The sequence below is a fragment of the Ovis aries genome, chromosome 4, assembly GCF_016772045.2.
Source record: "Ovis aries strain OAR_USU_Benz2616 breed Rambouillet chromosome 4, ARS-UI_Ramb_v3.0, whole genome shotgun sequence".
NCBI lineage: Eukaryota > Metazoa > Chordata > Mammalia > Artiodactyla > Bovidae > Ovis > Ovis aries.
In genome coordinates this window covers 108,241,773-108,262,041 of record NC_056057.1, presented here as the reverse complement: position 1 = coordinate 108,262,041, position 20,269 = coordinate 108,241,773, and the positions used below count along the sequence as shown (strand labels likewise).

At 44.8% G+C, this 20,269-nt stretch overlaps 2 protein-coding genes across 3 annotated transcripts in view; one reads left to right on the top strand and one right to left on the bottom strand.

Annotated features, from left to right (window-relative positions):
- Window positions 1-19,357, top strand: part of TCAF1 (TRPM8 channel associated factor 1) — a 55,854-nt gene extending 36,497 nt beyond the window's left edge. For both annotated transcript variants that reach the window (XM_027968900.2, XM_060415171.1), the window contains exons 3-9: window positions 6,571-7,565; window positions 7,835-7,932; window positions 9,161-9,374; window positions 9,686-9,925; window positions 11,412-11,749; window positions 13,504-13,754; window positions 16,156-19,357. In XM_027968900.2, the coding sequence (XP_027824701.2) occupies window positions 6,571-7,565; window positions 7,835-7,932; window positions 9,161-9,374; window positions 9,686-9,925; window positions 11,412-11,749; window positions 13,504-13,754; window positions 16,156-16,165 (2,146 nt within the window). In that variant the 3' untranslated portion in view covers window positions 16,166-19,357. The remainder of the gene's footprint in view (window positions 1-6,570; window positions 7,566-7,834; window positions 7,933-9,160; window positions 9,375-9,685; window positions 9,926-11,411; window positions 11,750-13,503; window positions 13,755-16,155) is intronic.
- The window catches only part of LOC101116903 (olfactory receptor-like protein OLF3), a 211,943-nt gene that overhangs the window by 108,227 nt on the left and 83,447 nt on the right, over window positions 1-20,269 (bottom strand). The window lies entirely within an intron of this gene.

Below are 20,269 nucleotides of genomic sequence, written 5' to 3'. Positions count from 1 at the left end.
TTTCTGATCTTACATTTAGATCTTTAATCCATTTTGAGTTTATTTTGTGTGCGGTGTTAGAAAGTGATCTAGTTTCATTCTTTTACAAGTGGTTGACCAGTTTTCCCAGCACCACTTGTTAAAGAGATTGTCTTTACTCCATTGTATATTCTTGCCTCCTTTGTCAAAGATAAGGTGTCCATATGTGTGTGGATTTATCTCTGGGCTTTCTATTTTGTTCCATTGATCTATATGTCTGTCTTTGTGCCAGTACCATACTGTCTTGATGACTGTGGCTTTGTAGTAGAGCCTGAAGTCAGGCAAGTTGATTCCTCCAGTTCCATTCTTCTTTCTCAAGATTGCTTTGGCTATTCGAGGTTTTTGTATTTCCATACAAATCTTGAAATTATTTGTTCTAGTTCTGTGAAAATGTGCCTGGTAGCTTGATAGGGATTGCATTGAATTTGTAAATTGCTTTGGGTAGTATACTCATTTTCACTATATTGATTCTTCCAATCCATGAACATGGTATATTTCTCCATCTATTAGTGTCCTCTTTGATTTCTTTCATCAGTGTTTTATAGTTTTCTATATATAGGTCTTTAGTTTCTTTAGGTAGATATATTCCTAAGTATTTTATTCTTTTCGTTGCAGTGGTGAATGGAATTGTTTCCTTAATTTCTTTTCTACTTTCTCATTATTCGTGTATAGGAATGCAAGGGATTTCTGTGTGTTGATTTTATATCCTGCAACTTTACTATATTCATTGATTAGCTCTAGTAATTTTCTGGTGGAGTCTTTAGGGTTTTCCATGTAGAGGATCATGTCATCTGCAAACAGTGAGAGTTTTACTTCTTTTCCAATTTGGATTCCTTTTATTTCTTTTTCTGCTCTGATTGCTGTGGCCAAAACTTCCAGAACTATGTTGAATAGTAGCGGTGAAAGTGGGCACCCTTGTCTTGTTCCTGACTTTAGGGGAAATGCTTTCAATTTTCACCATTGAGGATAATGTTTGCTGTGGGTTTGTCATAGATAGCTTTTATTATGTTGAGATATGTTCCTTCTATTCCTGCTTTCTGGAGAGTTTTTATCATAAATGGATGTTGAATTTTGTCAAAGGCCTTCTCTGCATCTATTGAGATAATCATATGGTTTTTATTTTCAATTTGTTAATGTGGTGAATTACATTGATTGATTTGCGGATATTGAAGAATCCTTGCATCCCTGAGATAAAGCCCACTTGGTCATGGTGTATGATCTTTTTAATGTGTTGTTGGATTCTGATTGCTAGAATTTTGTTGAGGATTTTTGCATCTATGTTCATCAGAGATATTGGCCTGTAGTTTTCTTTTTTGTGACATCTTTGTCAGGTTTTGGTATTAGGGTGATGGTGGCCTCATAGAATGAGTTTGGAAGTTTACCTTCCTGCAATTTCTGGAAGAGTTTGAGTAGGATAGGTGTTAGCTCTTCTCGAAATTTTGGTAGAATTCAGCTGTGAAGCCATCTGGACCTGGGCTTTTGTTTGCTGGAAGATTTCTGATTACAGTATCAATTTCCGTGCTTGTGATGGGTCTGTTAAGATTTTCGATTTCTTCCTGGTTCAGTTTTGGAAAATTGTACTTTTCTAAGAATTTGTCCATTTCTTCCACGTTGTCCATTTTATTGGCATACAACTGCTGATAGTAGTCTCTTATGATCCTTTGTATTTCTGTGTTGTCTGTTGTGATCTCTCCATTTTCATTTCTAATTTTATTGATTTGATTTTTCTCTCTTTGCTTCTTGATGAGTCTGGCTAATGGTTTGTCAATTTTATTTATCCTTTCAAAGAACCAGCTTTTGGCTTTGTTGATTTTTGCTATGGTCTCTTTTGTTTCTTTGCATTTATTTCTGCCCTAATTTTTAAGATTTCTTTCCTTCTACTCACTCTGGGGTTCTCCAACTCTTCCTTTTCTAGTTGCTTTAGTTGTAGAGTTAGGTTATTTATTTGACTTTTTTCTGGAATTCCGAATATTGATAGTGAAAATGATCCAAAATCTTGAAATCAAAATGGAAACACAGATAAATAGCCTAGAGACAAGGATTGAGAAGATGCAAGAAAGGTTTAACAAGGACCTAGAAGAAATAAAAAGAGTCAAAATATAATGAATAACACAATAAATGAGATCAGAAACACTCTGGAGGCAACAAATAGTAGAATAACGGAGGCAGAAGATAGGATTAGTGAAATAGAAGATAGAATGGTAGAAATAAATGAATCAGAGAGGAAACAAGAAAAACGAATTAAAAGAAACGAGGACAATCTCAGAGACCTCCAGGACAATATGAAACGCTCCAACATTCGAATTATAGGAGTCCCAGAAGAAGAAGACAGAAAGATCATGAGAAAATCCTTGAGGAGATAATAGTTGAAAACTTCCTAAAATGGGAAGGAAATAATCACCCAAGTCCAAGAAACACAGAGAGTTCCAAATAGGATAAACCCAAGGCGAAACACCCCAAGACACATATTAATCAAATTAACAAAGATCAAACACAAAGAACAAATATTAAAAGCAGCAAGGGAAAAACAACAAATAACACACAAGGGGATTCCCATAAGGATAACAGCTGATCTGTCAATAGAAACTCTTCAGGCCAGGAGGGAATGGCAAGACATACTTAAAGTGATGAAAGACAATAACCTACAGCCCAGATTACTGTACCCAGCAAGGATCTCATTCAAATACGAAGGAGAAATCAAAAGCTTTACAGACAAGCAAAGCTGAGAGAATTCAGCACCACCAAACCAGCTCTCCAACAAATTCTAAAGGATATCCTCTAGACAGGAAACACGAAAGGGTGTATAAACCCGAACCCAAAACAATAAAGTAAATGGCAACGGGATCATACTTATCAATAATTACCTTAAACGTAAATGGGTTGAACGCCCCAACCAAAAGACAAAGACTGGCCGAATGGATACAAAAACAAGACCCCTCTATATGCTGCTTACAAGAGACCCACCTCAAAACAAGGGACACATACAGACTGAAAGTGAAGGGTTGGAAAAAGATATACCACGCGAATAGAGACCAAAAGAAAGCAGGAGTGGCAATACTCATATCCGATAAAATAGACTTTAAAACAAAGGCTGTGAAAAGAGACAAAGAAGGCCACTACATAATGATCAAAGGAACAATCCAAGAAGAAGATATAACAATTATAAATATATATGCACCCAATATAGGAGCACCACAATATGTAAGACAAATGCTAACAAGTATGAAAGGGAAATCAACAATAACACAATAATAGTGGGAGACTTTAATACCCCACTCACACCTATGGACAGATCAACTAAACAGAAAATTAACAAAGAAACGCAAACTTTAAATGATACATTAGATCAGTTAGACCTAATTGATATCTATAGGACATTTCACCCCAAAACAACGAATTTCACCTTTTTTTCAAGTGCTCATGGAACCTTCTCCAGGATAGATCACATCCTGGGCCATAAATCTAAACTTGATAAATTCAAAAAAATCGAAATCATTCCAAGCATCTTTTCTGACCATAATGCATTAAGATTAGATCTCAATTACAGGAGAAAAACTATTAAAAATTCCAACATATGGAGGTTGAACAACACACTTCTGAATAACCAACAAATCACAGAAGAAATCAAAAAAGAAATCAAAATATGCATAGAAACTAATGAAAATGAAAACACAACAACCCAAAACCTGTGGGACACTATCCTTCATTTTCTATTAATGAATCACTTCACTCAACCTGCCTGTTGGTTTATTCATAGTCTTCAGCTACACTAATACTTATTTTTCTGCCCTTGTATTAAATAGGATTGTCTGTTTGGCAGTTATATTTTTATTCTGATTATTAACTTTTTATAGCAGCCTGTCTCTTTTTTTTTTTTTTTTTTTCCTGCAGAGAGAGAATGTATCTCAAGACTCTCCAATGATGTACAATATTTATTTAGGACCTTCTCCAGTTATCACTTATTTTGGAGGGAGTTGGTTTTCCCTTTGTTTAGTTTGGTGCTTATATTTCATGCTATTAATTTTCATCAAATATTTTTGATTTCTGTTTAAGTGTTAAATGGCATTGAATTTCTAGATTGGTCATTCTTGGTTAGTGAAGTACATTTTCTCAGGACAGATGATAACCCCTGTTGTATTTGTTTTCTTGATCTTCTCTTTCACTTATGTACAGTTCCAGATTCTTCTTTTCTCTTAGGTTTCTGATCAGTCTGATTTCATCTGGTTTATCTTTCCTGTCAATTCCTCCTGTCCCAGTTTGCTGACTGCACCCTTCTTGAAATCTAGTACTATCATGGTTTGATTCTTTTTTATGTAACTTTTGTTTCATTTCAGAACAGAGAGGGACAGGAAAGGTCAAAATCCACTTCAGGTTTTTTTAATGAGACAATCATTTATCATCCCCTGCACATAAGTCGTGGCTGTTGGAAATAACAGACAAAACTCTGACGATGTCCCAGCCTCATCGGTGAGCAGGACCTCACCTAGGGTCCTGCTGATGAAGCCCTACTATTGACACAGTGTCTGGGTCTGAACTTGGCACATTCAGTGTTTCTCATTTTGTTGTAACAGGCTAGTGTATAAACCTTAATGCCAGTGCAGATCACCTTTTCACTGACTACACTTGTAAGACAGTTAATTGCTTGAAATTTATGAGCAGAACTCATTATAAGAACTAAAACATTTTTTACTTAATTTTGTATGTATAATCTTTGTATATGTTTAATTTGCTGATTTTATTATATATATTATTAACATATATATTAATATTAATTGGGTTTCCCTGGTGGCTTAGATGATAAAGAATCCTCCTGCAATGTGGAAGACCTGGGCTCAGTCCCCAGGCTGGGAAGATCCCGTGGAGGAGGGCATGGCAACCCACTCCAGTATTCGAGCCTGGAGAATCCCCATGGACAGAGGACCCTGGCGGGCTACAGTGCATGGAGTCACAAAGAGTCAGTCCCAACTGAGTGACTAAGCACAAATTATTACTAATTATATACAATAATAATTTTATTTATTAATAGACAATATTATATACAATATAATACAATTATACATTGTATTATATATTATATTTTATATATTGTAGATTATATATGCAAATATATACAGTGCAAGTATTTATTACAATAATATTATTATTTATATATAATAAAATCAGCAAATTAAAGATATACTAAGATGTTTCTGGAGAAATATAAATGTCACAAAAAATAGACCACCCTGGCTGCCCTATAAAGAAAGAATAACTTCTTTCTTTAGGCAAATGATCACTAGAGAAGCAATATTGTAATCACAAGGTTGTCTGGTGATTTTGGACTCAGAGCAAAAACAGCTGGATGAGTGGTTTTAATGCTAGTGCTTCAAGGAGCTGGAGAGCCATCTTGTAGGGTGATGCCTTTATCTTCAGGAAAGAGGACTGCTAAGAGTACTGTAGTTTCCCCATCAGTTAATTACAGCTCTGCCAACCACAGAGAGTACAACACAAATACTACAAACATACCATTACCTGACTCCCCTTTTTCAGTGTTTCCTTATAGCTGCCTCTGACCATACAGTCACATAATCAGTGAGAGAGGCTTAACCAGCTCTGGGATCTCAAGCTTATAGAGAGAGATCACTCTACCTCATTCCCTTCATAATCCCACTATCTGGGGCTAAATCCCCGTTTTGGGGTTATAGGTGTCCTAAAGCTTTATAGGAGTTTGTTACCCTTAGATAGAAACAGTTGAGGCTTCCCCAGTGGCTCAGCAGGTAAAGAATCTGCCTGCAATGCAGGAGATGCAGGTTCAATCCCTGGGTCAGAAACATCCCCTGGAGGAGGAAATGGCAACCCACTCCAGTATTCTTGCCTGGAGAATCCCATGGACAGAGGAGCCTAGTGGGCTCCATCCAAAGGGTTGCAAAGAGTCAAACACAGCTGAGCATGCACACACACAGAAACGGAAACAGTTGGTGATGAGAAAAGCCTTACAGCATGGATCTGTATCACGCCTATTGGGCCAGAAATGAATGTATGGAATTCTGGGTGTAGACAGTCAGTCCTCTTGGGTTCAAGTAACAGGAGGGTCTCACAAGAGTTGAGGCCACTCAGCTCCCTGCCCCACCTTTTGGGATAATAGTGGTTCTTCACTCGAGCCACTAACTCACTCAGCTCTCTGTTCGCTTTATTTGCAGAAAGTTAGTGGCATGAAATTATAAACAAGCCCCCTTAGCAGAATGAAACCATGATTTCTCCTTCAGTTCTTTATATTGTGCTTAAAAGGCTGAACACTTAAATCCAGACTATTTAAGATACGGTATTGAGTAAACCCAGCAGGACTTCTTTCAAGATTTCCTTTGGAGGGTTAATACCTCCAAGAGCATGATAAAGCAGGATCAATGTCAAGGTCCTTTGTCTTCCCTCCAACAAGTCTCCACACCCAGTGAGCTCAGGTCTGTCCTAGTTCTCTCCTAAAAGCTAAAGGTGATATTCGTAAGTCTGCCGCTTGCTACATGCCAGGTGTTGTGCTGAGCGCTTTGTAACAAAGAACACATGTGTCTTTTGCAGTTGTGAGGATGATCTCTCCGAGGACAGAGATGAGCTCCTGCATGGGATTTCCGAGCTGGACATCACCAATTCGGACTGTTTCCCATCCCAGCTGCTGGTGCATGGGGCTTTAGCCTTTCCCCTGGGGCTAGATTCCTACCACGGCTGTGTCATAGCGGCTGCCCGCTATGGCCGGGGCCGGGTGGTCGTGACCGGCCACAAGGTCCTATTCACCGTGGGTAAACTGGGCCCATTCTTGCTCAACGCCGTCCGCTGGCTGGACGCGGGCCGCAGAGGCAAGATCGTGGTGCACACGGAACTGAGGACTCTGAGTGGGCTGCTCGCCGTGGGGGGCATAGACACCAGCATTGAGCCCAATCTGACCAGCGACGCCAGTGTCTATTGCTTTGAGCCCGTGAGTGACGCAGGAGTCAAGGAGCTGCAGGAGTTTGTAGCCGAGGGCGGGGGCCTGTTTGTCGGAGCCCAGGCCTGGTGGTGGGCCTTCAAGAACCCAGGCGTGTCCCCGTTGGCGCGGTTCCCAGGAAACCTCCTCCTCAACCCCTTTGGCATTAGCATCACCAGCCAAAGCCTCAACCCGGGGCCCTTTCGTACTCCCAAGGCGGGGATAAGGACCTACCACTTCCGCTCCACCCTGGCTGAGTTCCAGGTTATCATGGGCAGGAAGAGAGGCAACGTGGAGAAGGGCTGGTTGGCCAAGCTGGGTCCTGACGGCGCGGCTTTTCTGCAAATCCCCGCTGAGGAGATCCCCGCCTACATGTCGGTGCACCGGCTCCTAAGGAAGCTGCTGAGTCGCTATCGGCTCCCGGTGGCGACCCGTGAGAACCCCGTCATCAACGACTGCTGCCGGGGTGCCATGCTTTCCCTGGCCACGGGGCTGGCTCACTCGGGAAGCGACCTCTCTCTGTTAGTCCCCGAAATTGAAGACATGTACAGCAGCCCCTATCTGCGCCCCTTGGAATCTCCCATCACCGTGGAGGTCAACTGCAACAACCCGGGTGAGGAAGAAGAAGTGGATAGGAGCCCAGCGGGTGGGAATGTGGGGGGATGACATCCGCAGCTCAGCTGAGGTCTGGTCGCCTCCAGGTCCATCTCCAACCTCTGCCTTGCAAATCTCAATGAGGACGAGGTTGGGGTTTTAGGGAATGCTTGGAAGATGAGAGCCAGGGCGGCAGGGAGGCAGAGCTCCTGGAGGGACTCTGGGAGCTGGCTGCAGATGGAATTGTGTCTGGTAGGATAACGCCTGCTCTTCCCTGACTCTTGGCAGGCACCAGGTACTGCTGGATGAGTACTGGGCTCTACATACCCGGAAGGCAAATTATTGAGGTCTCCCTGCCTGAATCCGCCGCCTCTGCTGACCTGAAGGTAAGGCGTGCCCCATCTCCCCGCCTAACACAGAAGCCAGGTGCTCCTGCTTTCATAGCCGGCATCTGATTCAATCCTCCTACACACCCTATGGGCAGTGTTGTTAAGTCGCTCAGTCCTGTCCGACTCTTTGTGACCCCGTGGACTGTAGCCCACCAGGCACCTCTGTCCTTGGAATTTTCCAGGAAAGATGAATGGGTTGCATTTTCCTCTCCAGTTGGCAATACGGGGCATGTACTTTTGCCCCTTTAGCTGCTTAGGATGAAACAGCTAAGGGGCAGAACATCTAACTGATTGATTTAAATGTATGGATTTGATACATTTCAGAGCCCCAGGGCTCAACCCTGACCAACTTCTGGCTCAAATGTTGTGCTTTTAGCTTAAATGTCATAGATGGGGAGAAGAAAGATACCAGATGGATGGTGCCCTAGAATACAGTGGCATCCAGTAAATCTCAGTTCACATTTCATCCCGTGTACATCTCCCACGGAAGCATGAGGTGCTACACACTCAGGCTTCTTCCCTGTGACGTCACACACTTTCTCTGTCACTTTCTCACACACACACACAGCCTATTTGCAAAATTCAGATACCATCCTGCTCTGTACGCCTTGGGGGTCATTGTGATGGTTAGCGTCTAGTCTGTGCCTGTATGTATCCTGGAACTTGTTCAGCATAAACCCTGGAAAACAGTCCCAGGCCACCCGAGGACAGGGGTCACTCCACTGGCCCAGGAACAGGGGCCTTGGAGAACAGGAAGAGCTGAATCAATCCTTCACTGCATCAGCCGGTCACACTGCTTCCTCCTGGGCCTTCTCTCTGGTCAGAAGGCAGGATGCCCTCTGCCCATTCCCAAAGCCAGATTCGCCGCCAGGAAAGGCAGCCTAGGATTCTCTGTTACAGAGACACCAAGGGACTCTGCCTGGGAGTGGCTCTCCCTGGAATTAGCATCTGCGTCACACCTGGTGCCCCTCCGGTCTGCGTCTTAGCAAGACCCTTCATATAGCTGTTTGGCCCCTTGCGAGTAGATTTACAGAGTCTGTTCCAAACAACCTTGAGGGATGGTACAATTTCATCGGTTTTGAACACAGGGCTTACAAATAGTGGGATGCTTGGACTTACCTGGGGTTCCTGGACCCATGACCCTTCCTGTCCCCTTGTCCGGGCACTTTCCCCTTCCGGCCACATGTGCCCAGGGTCACACTCCTCGGGGATCTCTCTGCTGCAGATACAGATTGGCTGCCACACCGATGACCTGACCAGGGCCAGCAAGCTGTTCCGAGGCCCCCTGGTGATTAACCGCTGCTGCCTGGACAAGCCCACCAAGTCCATCACCTGCCTGTGGGGGGGCCTCCTGTACATCATCGTGCCTCAGAGCAGCAAGCTGGGCACCGTGCCCGTCACGGTTAAGGGAGCTGTGCATGCTCCCTACTACAAGCTCGGTGAGTGGATGCCTTGGAGCGAACCCCAAGGCGCAGGGAGAGCTGGGGGTGAGGAGGCCCTCTCGGGCTGCCTGGTATAGGAAGAGAGAGAGGTTTGGACTGGCAGAGGGAAGGGAGGTCTGCTTCCTTAGATTTGAGGCCAAGGAGATAAAGACCAAGCCACATCACATCCCTGGGACGTTTGTAGAAGTTTAGAGGGGTATGTGGTTATTGACAGCCTTGGTGTTCTCCTCCTGGGGGGACTCAGGTGGTATATGTTAATGGGAGGGACTTGGGAAAGAGAGTTTCAAGCCCTGTGGCCTGTCTTCCAGGGGAGACAACCCAGGAGGAGTGGAAGCGGCAGATCCAGGAGAACCCAGGTCCCTGGGGAGAGCTGGCCACAGACAACATCATCCTGACGGTGCCGACCGCGAACCTCCGCACGCTGGAGAACCCCGAGCCGCTGCTTCGCCTCTGGGACGAGGTGATGCAGGCCGTGGCCCGGCTGGGGGCCGAGCCCTTCCCGCTGCGTCTGCCTCAGAGGATCGTTGCCGACGTGCAGATCTCAGTTGGTGGGTGCCCGGGGCAAACCTCTGTGCATGCTGCCCACTCAGGGCCTTGCTTTATCAGGTGGCACTAGTGGGAAAGAACCAGCCCGCCAATGCAGGAGACGCAAGAGGCGCGAGTTTGATCCCTGGGTTGGGAAGATTCCCCTGGAGGAGGAAAAGGCAATCTGCTCCAATATTCTTACCTGGAAAATTCCATGGACAGAAGAGCCTGGTGGGCTACAGTCCACGGGGCCGCAGAATAAGAACATGACAGAAGTGACTTAGCATATGTGATGTAATCCTTGCCATTTAAATAGAAAGGCAAAAAATACATTGAAAAGGAGACTCGGCTGTCTCCCCCAGCAAAACATCAGAAACCACCTGAGTGTCCAGCAGTTACAGGATGGTTAAGCAATGTACTTTCGATGGACACTAGGAAGACATTTAAAGAGATATTTTGATGGCATAGGAAAATATGATGAGATTAGTTACTAAAAGTCGCTCGGTTGTATTCATCTCTTTGTGACCCCATGGGCTGTAGCCTACCAGGCTCCTCTGTCCATGCGATTTTCCAGGCAAGAATACTGGAGTGGGTAACCTTTCCCTTCTCCAGGGGATCTTCCCAACCCAGGGATCGAACCCAGGTCTCCAGCATTGCAGGCGGATTCTTTACTGTCTGAGCCACTGGGGAGGCGTTATGTGACACATAAAAAGCAGGCCCTAGAACCATATGGACACGAGTCTGAGCAAACTCCGGGAGATGGTGAAGGACAGGGAAGCCTGGCATGCTGCAGCCCATGGGGTCGCAGAGAGTCAGTCATGACTGAGTGACTGAACGACAAGCAACTGTATGCACACAGTATGTTACACTGTGTAACAGTTTTAGTCAGCATGGCAAGAGGTGTTATCCAGCAGTGGAAATGGCGTAGACAGTAAGGGCTGGGCTTTCACAGGCATTCGTCAGGGCACTTAAGGGAGTGGAGAGAGAGAGCAGAGGGCCTCTTCCTGGGTCACAGGGGTTGGGAGAAAGCACTGAAGGAAGGGCTATGTGCCAGTGGGTCAGGAGGCCTGAAAAGTGAAGAGCGTGTGAAAATTAAAGAACCACGGAAATCCCGTCTGGACCCTAGTGTCCTTGGCATTCTGAGATGATCACTGTAAAGAAGTGCCAGCGTGGACAGCTCCATATGTAAATAATGAAAAGGGGAACCACTAGTGCTTAATTTTGAGGAAAAGAGGATAATGACAGGTCCACATGGACAGAGCACTCTCAGAGAAAAAGAAAAAAATTGAATAGTAATGTGAACAGTGATCCCAAACATGCCTCAGTATCTATAGCTAGTCAGAGTGAGGACGGAATCATTCTTACAGAATGAGAAGATGAGGAGAGAAGCCTGGAAGGGTCTGGGTTTGCCTTTCTGAGCATTCTGGGTGTTTGGGGAGACACAGTACAGAGAAGAATTGGTGGGTGGGGAACGCCCTGACCCTCTCTTCCCCCTCCTGCCCTTCCCAGGCTGGATGCACGCAGGCTACCCCATCATGTGCCACCTGGAGTCGGTGCAGGAGCTCATCAATGAGAAACTCATCAGAACCAAGGGTCTCTGGGGCCCCGTGCACGAGCTGGGCCGCAACCAGCAGCGGCAAGAGTGGGAGTTCCCCCCGCACACCACCGAGGCCACCTGCAACCTGTGGTGTGTCTACGTGCACGAGACGGTCCTGGGCATCCCTCGAGGACGAGCCAACATTGCTCTGTGGCCCCCGGTTCGGGAGAAGAGAGTCCGAATTTACCTGGGCAAGGGTCCCAACGTGAAAAACTGGAATGCCTGGACGGCCCTGGAGACGTACTTACAGGTACTGGGCCAGCGTCGGTGGGGTGTGGTGGGAGCCCCACTCGGGGGGACCCTGGGCAGACAGTATCATGGTGCCCGGGGGTCACCTCTCACTAATCTGCCCCTCACCCCCAGGCTGCGGGAGGCTCTGACAAAGTCCAGGGGTGAAGGTCCTAGTGGATGATACCCTCAGAACATCCCTTTGCACCACCTGAAAGCGGACGTAATTGCAGCAGCCCCACCATCCACCCTGGGATATTGAAGAGATTTATGAGAGTAGATAGAAAGCTCTGGGAGATAGTGAAGGACAGGGAAGCCTGGCGTGCTGCAGTCCAGGGGGTCGCAAAAAGTCGGACAAAAGTGAGCAACTGAACAATAACAGAAAGCGGTAAGAAAGGTTAAAAATGGTAGAGGCAAAGGTGATTCTACAAATATAGCCACTGTCACGGCTCTAAACCCAGGCATACCTGAGACTGCAACCAAGCTGCTCTCTGGATAGCTCCGTGAAGCCAGCCACACTTCCATGGGCACACATACACATGCCCAACGTGTGGGATAGGAGCTGTGGGTTTTCCCCTAGGTAACTGTCTTCTCATTATAACTCATGGGTGCCTCAGTTTCCATGTTATAAGCAAGCCATGATTCCTCACTGGACTGGACGTGGGGGTGGCCCCTGCCTTTCAGTTATCACCCAGCACCCAGTTCCAGCCCCCCAGCCCTTGGATCCAGTCCCAGCTCACTATGGAGGGTTTTATCACATTGGATCCTGGAACTCAGCGTCAGGCCAACCACACCCTCTTCTGGTCCCTCCACCTGCTCGAGTTCTCACTGTCGATTCTCTCCACCACGAAAACGACAGGGAGGCTGCCAAGAGACTGCTGTAACCCTGTGTTGGGACAGAACTTCCTCCTCGGTGAAGTTGAGTTGAGCTTGGAACTGCTAATGTCCCTTTGAGCTCCCTACCTGCTGCGGGCGGTTCCAATGGCACCAAGATGGCAGTCTTTTCCTAAAATTCTGCCTTACTCTTAACTCTAGAGACCTAAACTATAGATGGCTCAGCAGGTAAAGAATCCGCCTGCAGTGCAGGAGACACAGATGTGGGTTTGCTCCTTGAATCGGGAAGCTCCCCTGGAGAAGGAAATGGAAACTCCCTCCAAGTATTCTTGCCTGGGAAATCCCCTGGACAGAGGAGCCTGGTGGGCTACAGTCCACGGGGTCACAAAGAGTCAGACACGACTGAGCACAGGACACACACAGACTATATTTTGTCCTCTGCTTCTCCTGGACTCACTGTTTTTCCTAAAGACCATTTTGGTCACCTTGCAAATTGATAGAGACCTCCTGTTAGTGCAGATTATGTCAGGGTTGCGGTGGCAGTTCCCAGGTTGTGGGGTTTAACTTTACAACTGTGAGAGACAATGAGTTTTTGCACTTCAGCCAATTTCAAATCTTGTAATATCCTATCACTACTTCCATAGTCTAGTGAGACAGATGAATGATGATGTTGGTAGTAAATCCTGATATTAATCAGTGCAGTTTTGACCACTGGGCCGTCATTCGTTGAGCGTCTGTTTTGTGTTGAGCCCTGTGCTGGCTCAGAGACCCTTCTCATCAGCAGCGTATGAAAGCAGCCTACGAGGCGAGCAGGTGAAAGAGGAGAGGGTCAGTGATAGGTGCGAAGCTGAGAGTTAAGGGGTTAAAGGCATTCATTCATTCAGTGTTGGTGGGTCTTTTGCCGATCAGATGTCTCAACCTGCTTGCTCCTTGTCTTTCCAGCTCCAGGAGGCCTTTGGGTGGGAGCCGTTCATCCGTCTCTTCACCGAGTACAGGAACCAGACCAACTTGCCCACAGACAACGTCGACAAGATGAATCTGTGGGTGAAAATGTTCTCCCACCAAGTGCAGAAGAATCTGGCTCCGTTCTTTGAGGCCTGGGCCTGGCCGATCCAGAAGGAAGTGGCAACCAGCCTGGCCTATCTGCCTGAATGGAAGGAAAATATAATGAAATTGTACCTCCTCACACAGATGTAAGGAGTGCCCAGCGAGGTGGCAGGTAGAGAGGTTTGGGGAGGTAGGCAGAGATGGGGATTCACTCCTCGACCTCTGTCTCTTAGTTCTAGCCTTGCCCTCTCAGCTCATTGCCCCTGGATCCTAGTAGCATCTCTAGGGGTGGGTTAAGAACATAAAGTGGAATCAGAAATCCTCAGGAGCATGGCCTTCCATTTATGAGCTCATCCCTCTGCTCTCGGCTATCAGAGTCCCTCCTGACCCTGTGCTGGGCCAGTGCTGAGAGCTTTGGCCTCTGTTCCTATGGGTCACTATCACCCTGAGGACTCCCTGGGACTTGATTTTTTTTTTTATCATTTTCCCCCAAACCTAACCATAGAACTCAATGGAAGCACTAATTGACCATGATATTCAGACAGCTCCCTGAGAACTCATGTATTTTGTGTCTTGGGTAGTTTTCCAAAAGCTTTGAGCCCATATAATCAGGGTTAGCTCTTGGGAAAGTCCTTTTATCTCTTAACTCCCGTTTCGTTGTGTGTAGGGTGAGGGTAAAGATCCCTGCCTCATGGGGTTGCAGGGAAGACCTAGACTGGTAACTCTGAGGAGGAGTGTGGACACCGGGCATGCACTCTAAGGGGTGGTTTTCTTTCGTGCTGGTCCACGTTCTCTGTCCACAGCCCAGGAGTTAAGGTCATCATCTCTCACAGTTGACCCCCTGCACCCGAATCCTGGGTCTTTCATCAGTTACTTATATGACTTTGGGCAAGCTCCTCAACTTCTCTGTGACTCAATTTCCTCTTCTACAAAGTGGGATCTATTTCATAGGACTGTTGTGAGGATTAAATTAGTACCTTTAAAAGTGACAGTACCTGGCAGTTAGTAGGCGCTGAGAAAAATGCACGTGGCCACTGTTTGTATCGAATTAACTCCCATCAGTTTAGACCAGGGCTACACGTTGCGATGGCATTTTTACAGATGCAATGAATTGATCCTGCCCCACTGTACCCGCCACGCAGACTCTGAAAGGATTCTGGTACACTGCCCTGTGCTCTAAAGGCAGGCCTCTGTATTCACGGTGGGGTTTTTCAAAGCTGCTTGGGGTTCGGTCTCCTTCAATTCCATCTCTCCAGAACAATCTTTTCTTTGATTAAGCATGAAATCACTTGAAAAGCCAGAACAAGACCATGAGGATGTTTGTGCTTAGCAAACAAGGAGCAGCCGGCTACGTGGTGGTGTTTGTGTTTCCGTAGTGACACAGATTCCTATCACTGTTTGGCAGACAAAGTCTGTGCGCAAATAGAAATCTTTACTCTGGAATAAGATAACTGGATGTGGCTGACCCAGATTTTATTTAATTATAGTGCATTCAGAGATTTTCTTAACTTTTCTTCCAGTCTTACTGAGAACCTCCAAATTCTTTGTAGTTTCAGCTAGAGTTGGGGCTTCAAGATAAAAGCTGTGTGCATCCAGCCAGTTTTCCTTCCTACGTCTTTTGATTTAGTTGCTTTAAGACAGTTTTATTTGCTTTATTAGGAATTGGGTGGAAGCATAGAAACAGGATTTGACATAGACGGTATTTTTCTTTGGATTATTTTGTTGTGTCATTTCTCAGTACTAGAATTATTTTCCCTTCTCAAATATCTATCACATAGGTTCTTTAAACATGGATGCTGAATATTCATTCAGCACATAAAATAATTGCTATCAATTAGTGGGCTGTTGTATATGTGCCAAGTACAGGTTGTTTCATTTAATCCTCACAATAATCTTATGGAATGGAAACTTACAGCTCCCATTTTACAGATGTGTGAACTGAACTTTATGGAGATTGAGTAAATTGCCTAAGCCTTAATTGCGAGTCAGTGATAGATTTGAGATTTGAACCCAGGTATTCTCATTACAGGATGAGTGTTAGTAACTACAGTGCTTTGAACAGGCAAATAAATGAGGAAATGAGGAAATGAAGCAGCAAATAGAAGGACCTTTATGTCCTTACTTGCCAGCACTTTGGCTGCATGTACTTGCTTCCCAGTGGACAGTGCTGGGACGATCCCTTTAGTATCAGCCCGGTCATCGGGGTTCTGGGATCGATCGCTGGGTTTCAGTCCTCTCTAGGGCACCATGAAAGTGCTCTGCTAGCTTATTGGATTTTCAGTGACTGGCTATTGTGGTAAAGCATCTTGACTCCCAAGTGTCCCAGACCCTGCTATGTTCTCAGAAAGAAAATTAGATCCTCAGTCATTTAGAATTATTTTTATATTGATTCTTACCCTCTTTAATCCATTCTCAGCAGTATAGCCCCGGGGACCTTTTTACAAATGTCAAGTTGTCCATGTCACTGCCCTGTCTAAAAGCTTCCAGAGGGATTTTGAATTTAAGATGATGAACTGAACATGTAAGTTTACTTCCCTCCTTCCCCAGGCCCCACTGAAACTGAAGTCAAGAAACATAAAAGAGAATTGACTCATCTCAGCAAAGAAAACTGAAGGAATTTGGCTGTAAGTGAAGAAGATCTCAACACATTCCTGGAAGAGAGAAAGTGGAAGACACAATAATGAAAGAGTACAGCTCCTTGCAGGCAGAATATAAGCTGATCTGGACACATAACCCCAAAGAGACTTGGGTACCTGAAAAGTCTATTTACTCAAGAATTATGTCAGTTGTGAAATTGACCACCCCCCCCCCATTCTACCCCAACCTCTGTGTACAGAACACAGGCAACCTACCATTGGTTTCAAGTCTGTTGTCATTGTGGTGGTTCTGTTGGTGGTGTTTGTGTAAAGGAAACAAAAGAACTGCTTGAGGAGAGGTAGGAGTCGGTGCTCCAAAGTAAATTTCTCTTTTATGGAAATAAATGAGCCCCTAGCCTATTAGCTAATTCTCTGCTGACAGCCACGACCCCTACTCAAGTAACCAAATGCTTTCAATCACAGAAAGACATCCTGCAGAAGCAGACAGACCACACAACTGCCGAGGGAGCCCAAGCAACTCCATAAAACACTGTCATATTGATTCTTCAGTGAAAATGGTCAGCTAGGAATTCCCAGACATTGAGCCCTAGGGGGAGTGGTTGGGGAAGGGACCAGGAAAGCAGCATGGATTCAGGAGATTTGAAAAATATAACAAATTCTGGGGGAAACAGAGTTAACATGGGAAAAATGACTTAAGATATCTGTATCTTTGGAGAGATGTGAGGTGCGTCTGTAAGGTTAAAAACAGGATGCTACAAAGGAAAAACCTTGAAAATAAGAACCCTCAAACTGAAATAAGGCTGCCAAAAATATTTAGTAGACAGACTCTAAGATAAAATTGAGGGAATCTTCTCAGATGTGGAGCAAAAGGAAATAAATACAAAGAGAGGGAGGAGAAAAGACATAGACAATCAGTATCTTAACTATTAGGAGTGTCTAGAAGAGAGAACATAGAAAATGTTGTGAAGAAAAAAACAATTGAACAGAAATAACTAAGTCTCCAAATTGAGAACACCCCCATACAACCTACATCTAGACACAATCTTGTGAAATTTTGGAATGTTAAGGATGGAGCAAAGATATTGGAAGTGCCAAGAGAAAAGATAAAGTTAGGTTATCATGATTGGCTCAGCTAAAAAGGGAAGAGAAATAGATTGGGAGATTTTTCACCAGCAACACAATGATATAGGCCAATAGAGGAATGTCTTCACATATGGAAAATCTCTGTACCCAAAATTCCACAGCAAGCCAAACGAAGGAAATTTTCTGACATGCAAGTTTTCCGAACATCTACCTTCTTTGCACTTGGAAAGGAAGTTCTCTCTCACCTGCTAAGGAAGTTCTGCAGCAAAAGGAAGATGAAAATCAGGAAAGAGGAAGAAATGGAAACCAGAAGACAGTGAACCTCACCCAGGATGTCTCACTCCAGAGTGACCATCATGCAACAGGAAGACCCATTCTAGAGTGGCCGTAGTGACCGTCGTCCAACAGGAAGACTCACTCCAGAGTGACCGTCTTCCAACAGGAAGACTCACTCCAGAGTGACCATTATCCAACAGGAAGACTCACTCCAGAGTGACCATCGTCCAACAGGAAGACTCAGTCCAGAGTGACCATTATCCAACAGGAAGACTCACTCCAGAGTGACCATTATCCAACAGGAAGACTCACTCCAGAGTGACCGTCTTCCAACAGGAAGACTCACTCCAGAGTGACCGTCTTCCAACAGGAAGACTCACTCTAGAGTGACCGTCGTCCAACAGGAAGACTCACTCCAGAGTGACCGTCGTCCAACAGGAAGACTCACTCCAGAGTGACCACTATCCAACAGGAAGACTCACTCCAGAGTGACCATTATCCAACAGGAAGACTCATTCCAGAGTGACCATTATCCAACAGGAAGACTCAGTCCAGAGTGACCATTATCCAACAGGAAGACTCACTCCAGAGTGACCATCGTCCAACAGGAAGACTCAGTCCAGAGTGACCATCGTCCAAGAGACCCATTTCAGATGAGAGTACATGGTCTTAGACTCTCTGATTCTGTGCCATAGACATTATCCTTGAGAAGTTGGAATGTTTGCGAAATGGAGGAGATGCAATCTTTAACAAACACAAAGGAAAACAAAACAAAAACATCTTAAATTCAAGTCCAATTATGAGGTAATGGTAACAAAAATTACTCATGGACTGTAAGAAGAGACTGGATTTGTCATTGGCGGTAGGTATATTTCATTTCAAGTGACATAGGAATCATGACATTGGATATGTTTGGAAGAAAATATCCTAGCTTCTACATTGTTGTTTAGTTGATAAGTCATGTCCAACTCTTTGTGACCCCAGGGACTGTAGCCCGCCAAGCTCCTCTGTCCATGGGATTTCCCAGGCAAGAATATTGGAGTGGGTTTCCATTTCCTTCTCCAGGGGATCTTCCCAATTCTGGGATCAAAGCCAGGTCTCCTGCATTGGCAGGCGGATTCTTTACTGCTGAGCCACCAACTCTCAGTAAACACTATTTACAAAGCCAAAATAATGTAGATACTATTTATTGATATTCAGTGCTCTGAGCAGCCTATAAACAAAACATGAGAGGCCTAATCTTTTATCCAGAAATGAAACTGAAAGTAACCTATCTTATAAAGGGAAAAAGAAAGCAGAAAGAGTTTGAGAATTCATTGAGGGAAGAGTGGTGGAGAGAAGTGTAGAATTACTTGTCTATTCAAAATGGGGGTGGAAAGTCTACAGTTAATGGGACAAGGACTAAAGAATTAGTTACTGTTCAAAATTATAAATTAAACCAATAGAAGCATTAAAAGTGACATCCATCAAAAAATTGTGAGAGGATAGGCAGATGAAAAGTGGGAATAGTGTAAGTTAAATCCTTATCTTTTGTAATCGGGAATTATTAAAGATTGTCTAAAGTTAATAAGTCAAGAAATTATTGTTCAAACATATTATTTAATGTTAGGAAGTTAGTTAGAATATCTAAAAATAGAAATTGTTAAATGCATCACCTCTAGGGTATGGGACTAGTATTAAAAGGGTGGAGTGGGAAACTGTGTTTTTCATTTTAAGTCCTTCTGTACTATTTAATTTTTTACCTTGTGCATGTATTACTCTGAGAAATTTTTAATAAACTCAAATGAAAATCCTTCCATGGCTACATATTGACTAAGATACAATCCAATCAAAACCCTTAAAACGGCTTTTAGGGCCCTCAAGTAACTGGATCCATCCAACATGTCCAGGCTCATCACATCTGCCCATCACTCTCTAGTTCTAACCACACTAAATACCCTCCAACTATTCAGACACGCTTCCCCTTCCCTTGCTTCTACAGGAGTTCTACAGAAAACAAAGCCTGTCCCTGACTCACCATGTGTCTGCTGATTAGAAAGCGAAGTCGCTCAGTCATGTCCAACTCTTTTGCAACCCCATGGACGGTAGCCTACCAGGCTCCTCTGTCCATGGGATTTTCCAGGCAAAAGTACTGGAGTGGATTGCTATTTCCTTAGTACCTGTTATGTGAATGAATGTTCAACAGGGTGTTCGTGAAAGTTGCCAACAAGTGTTCTTTCTCAAGAAGGTACATGATGTTTGTCTCTTCATCTAGGAGCATTTCAAGACCCTGATGTAAGCTTTCCTGAACTATCGTTTGATGGTTTTGATAAGTTTTAGTTGTATATGAGACCAGATGATATCAGAAGATTTCTATTCATCTGTCAGTCTCCTTGGCATGTTCTTTGCCTTGTTGCTTCAACATTACAATTGATTTTCAGCTGTTTTTTCTCTGTTCAGTTCAGTTCAGTTGCTCAGTCATGTCCGACTCTTTGCAAACCCATGGACTGCGGTATGCCAGGCTTCCCTGTCTATCACCAACTCCCAGAGCTTACTCAAACTCCATTCCATTGAGTCGGCGATGCCATCCAACCATCTCATCTTCTTTCGTCCCCTTCTCCTCCTGCCTTCGATCTTTCCCAGCACCAAGGTCTTTTCAAATGAGTCAGCTCTTCGCATCAGGTGGCCAAAGTATTGGCTTTTAGCATCAGCGTCGGTCTTTCGAA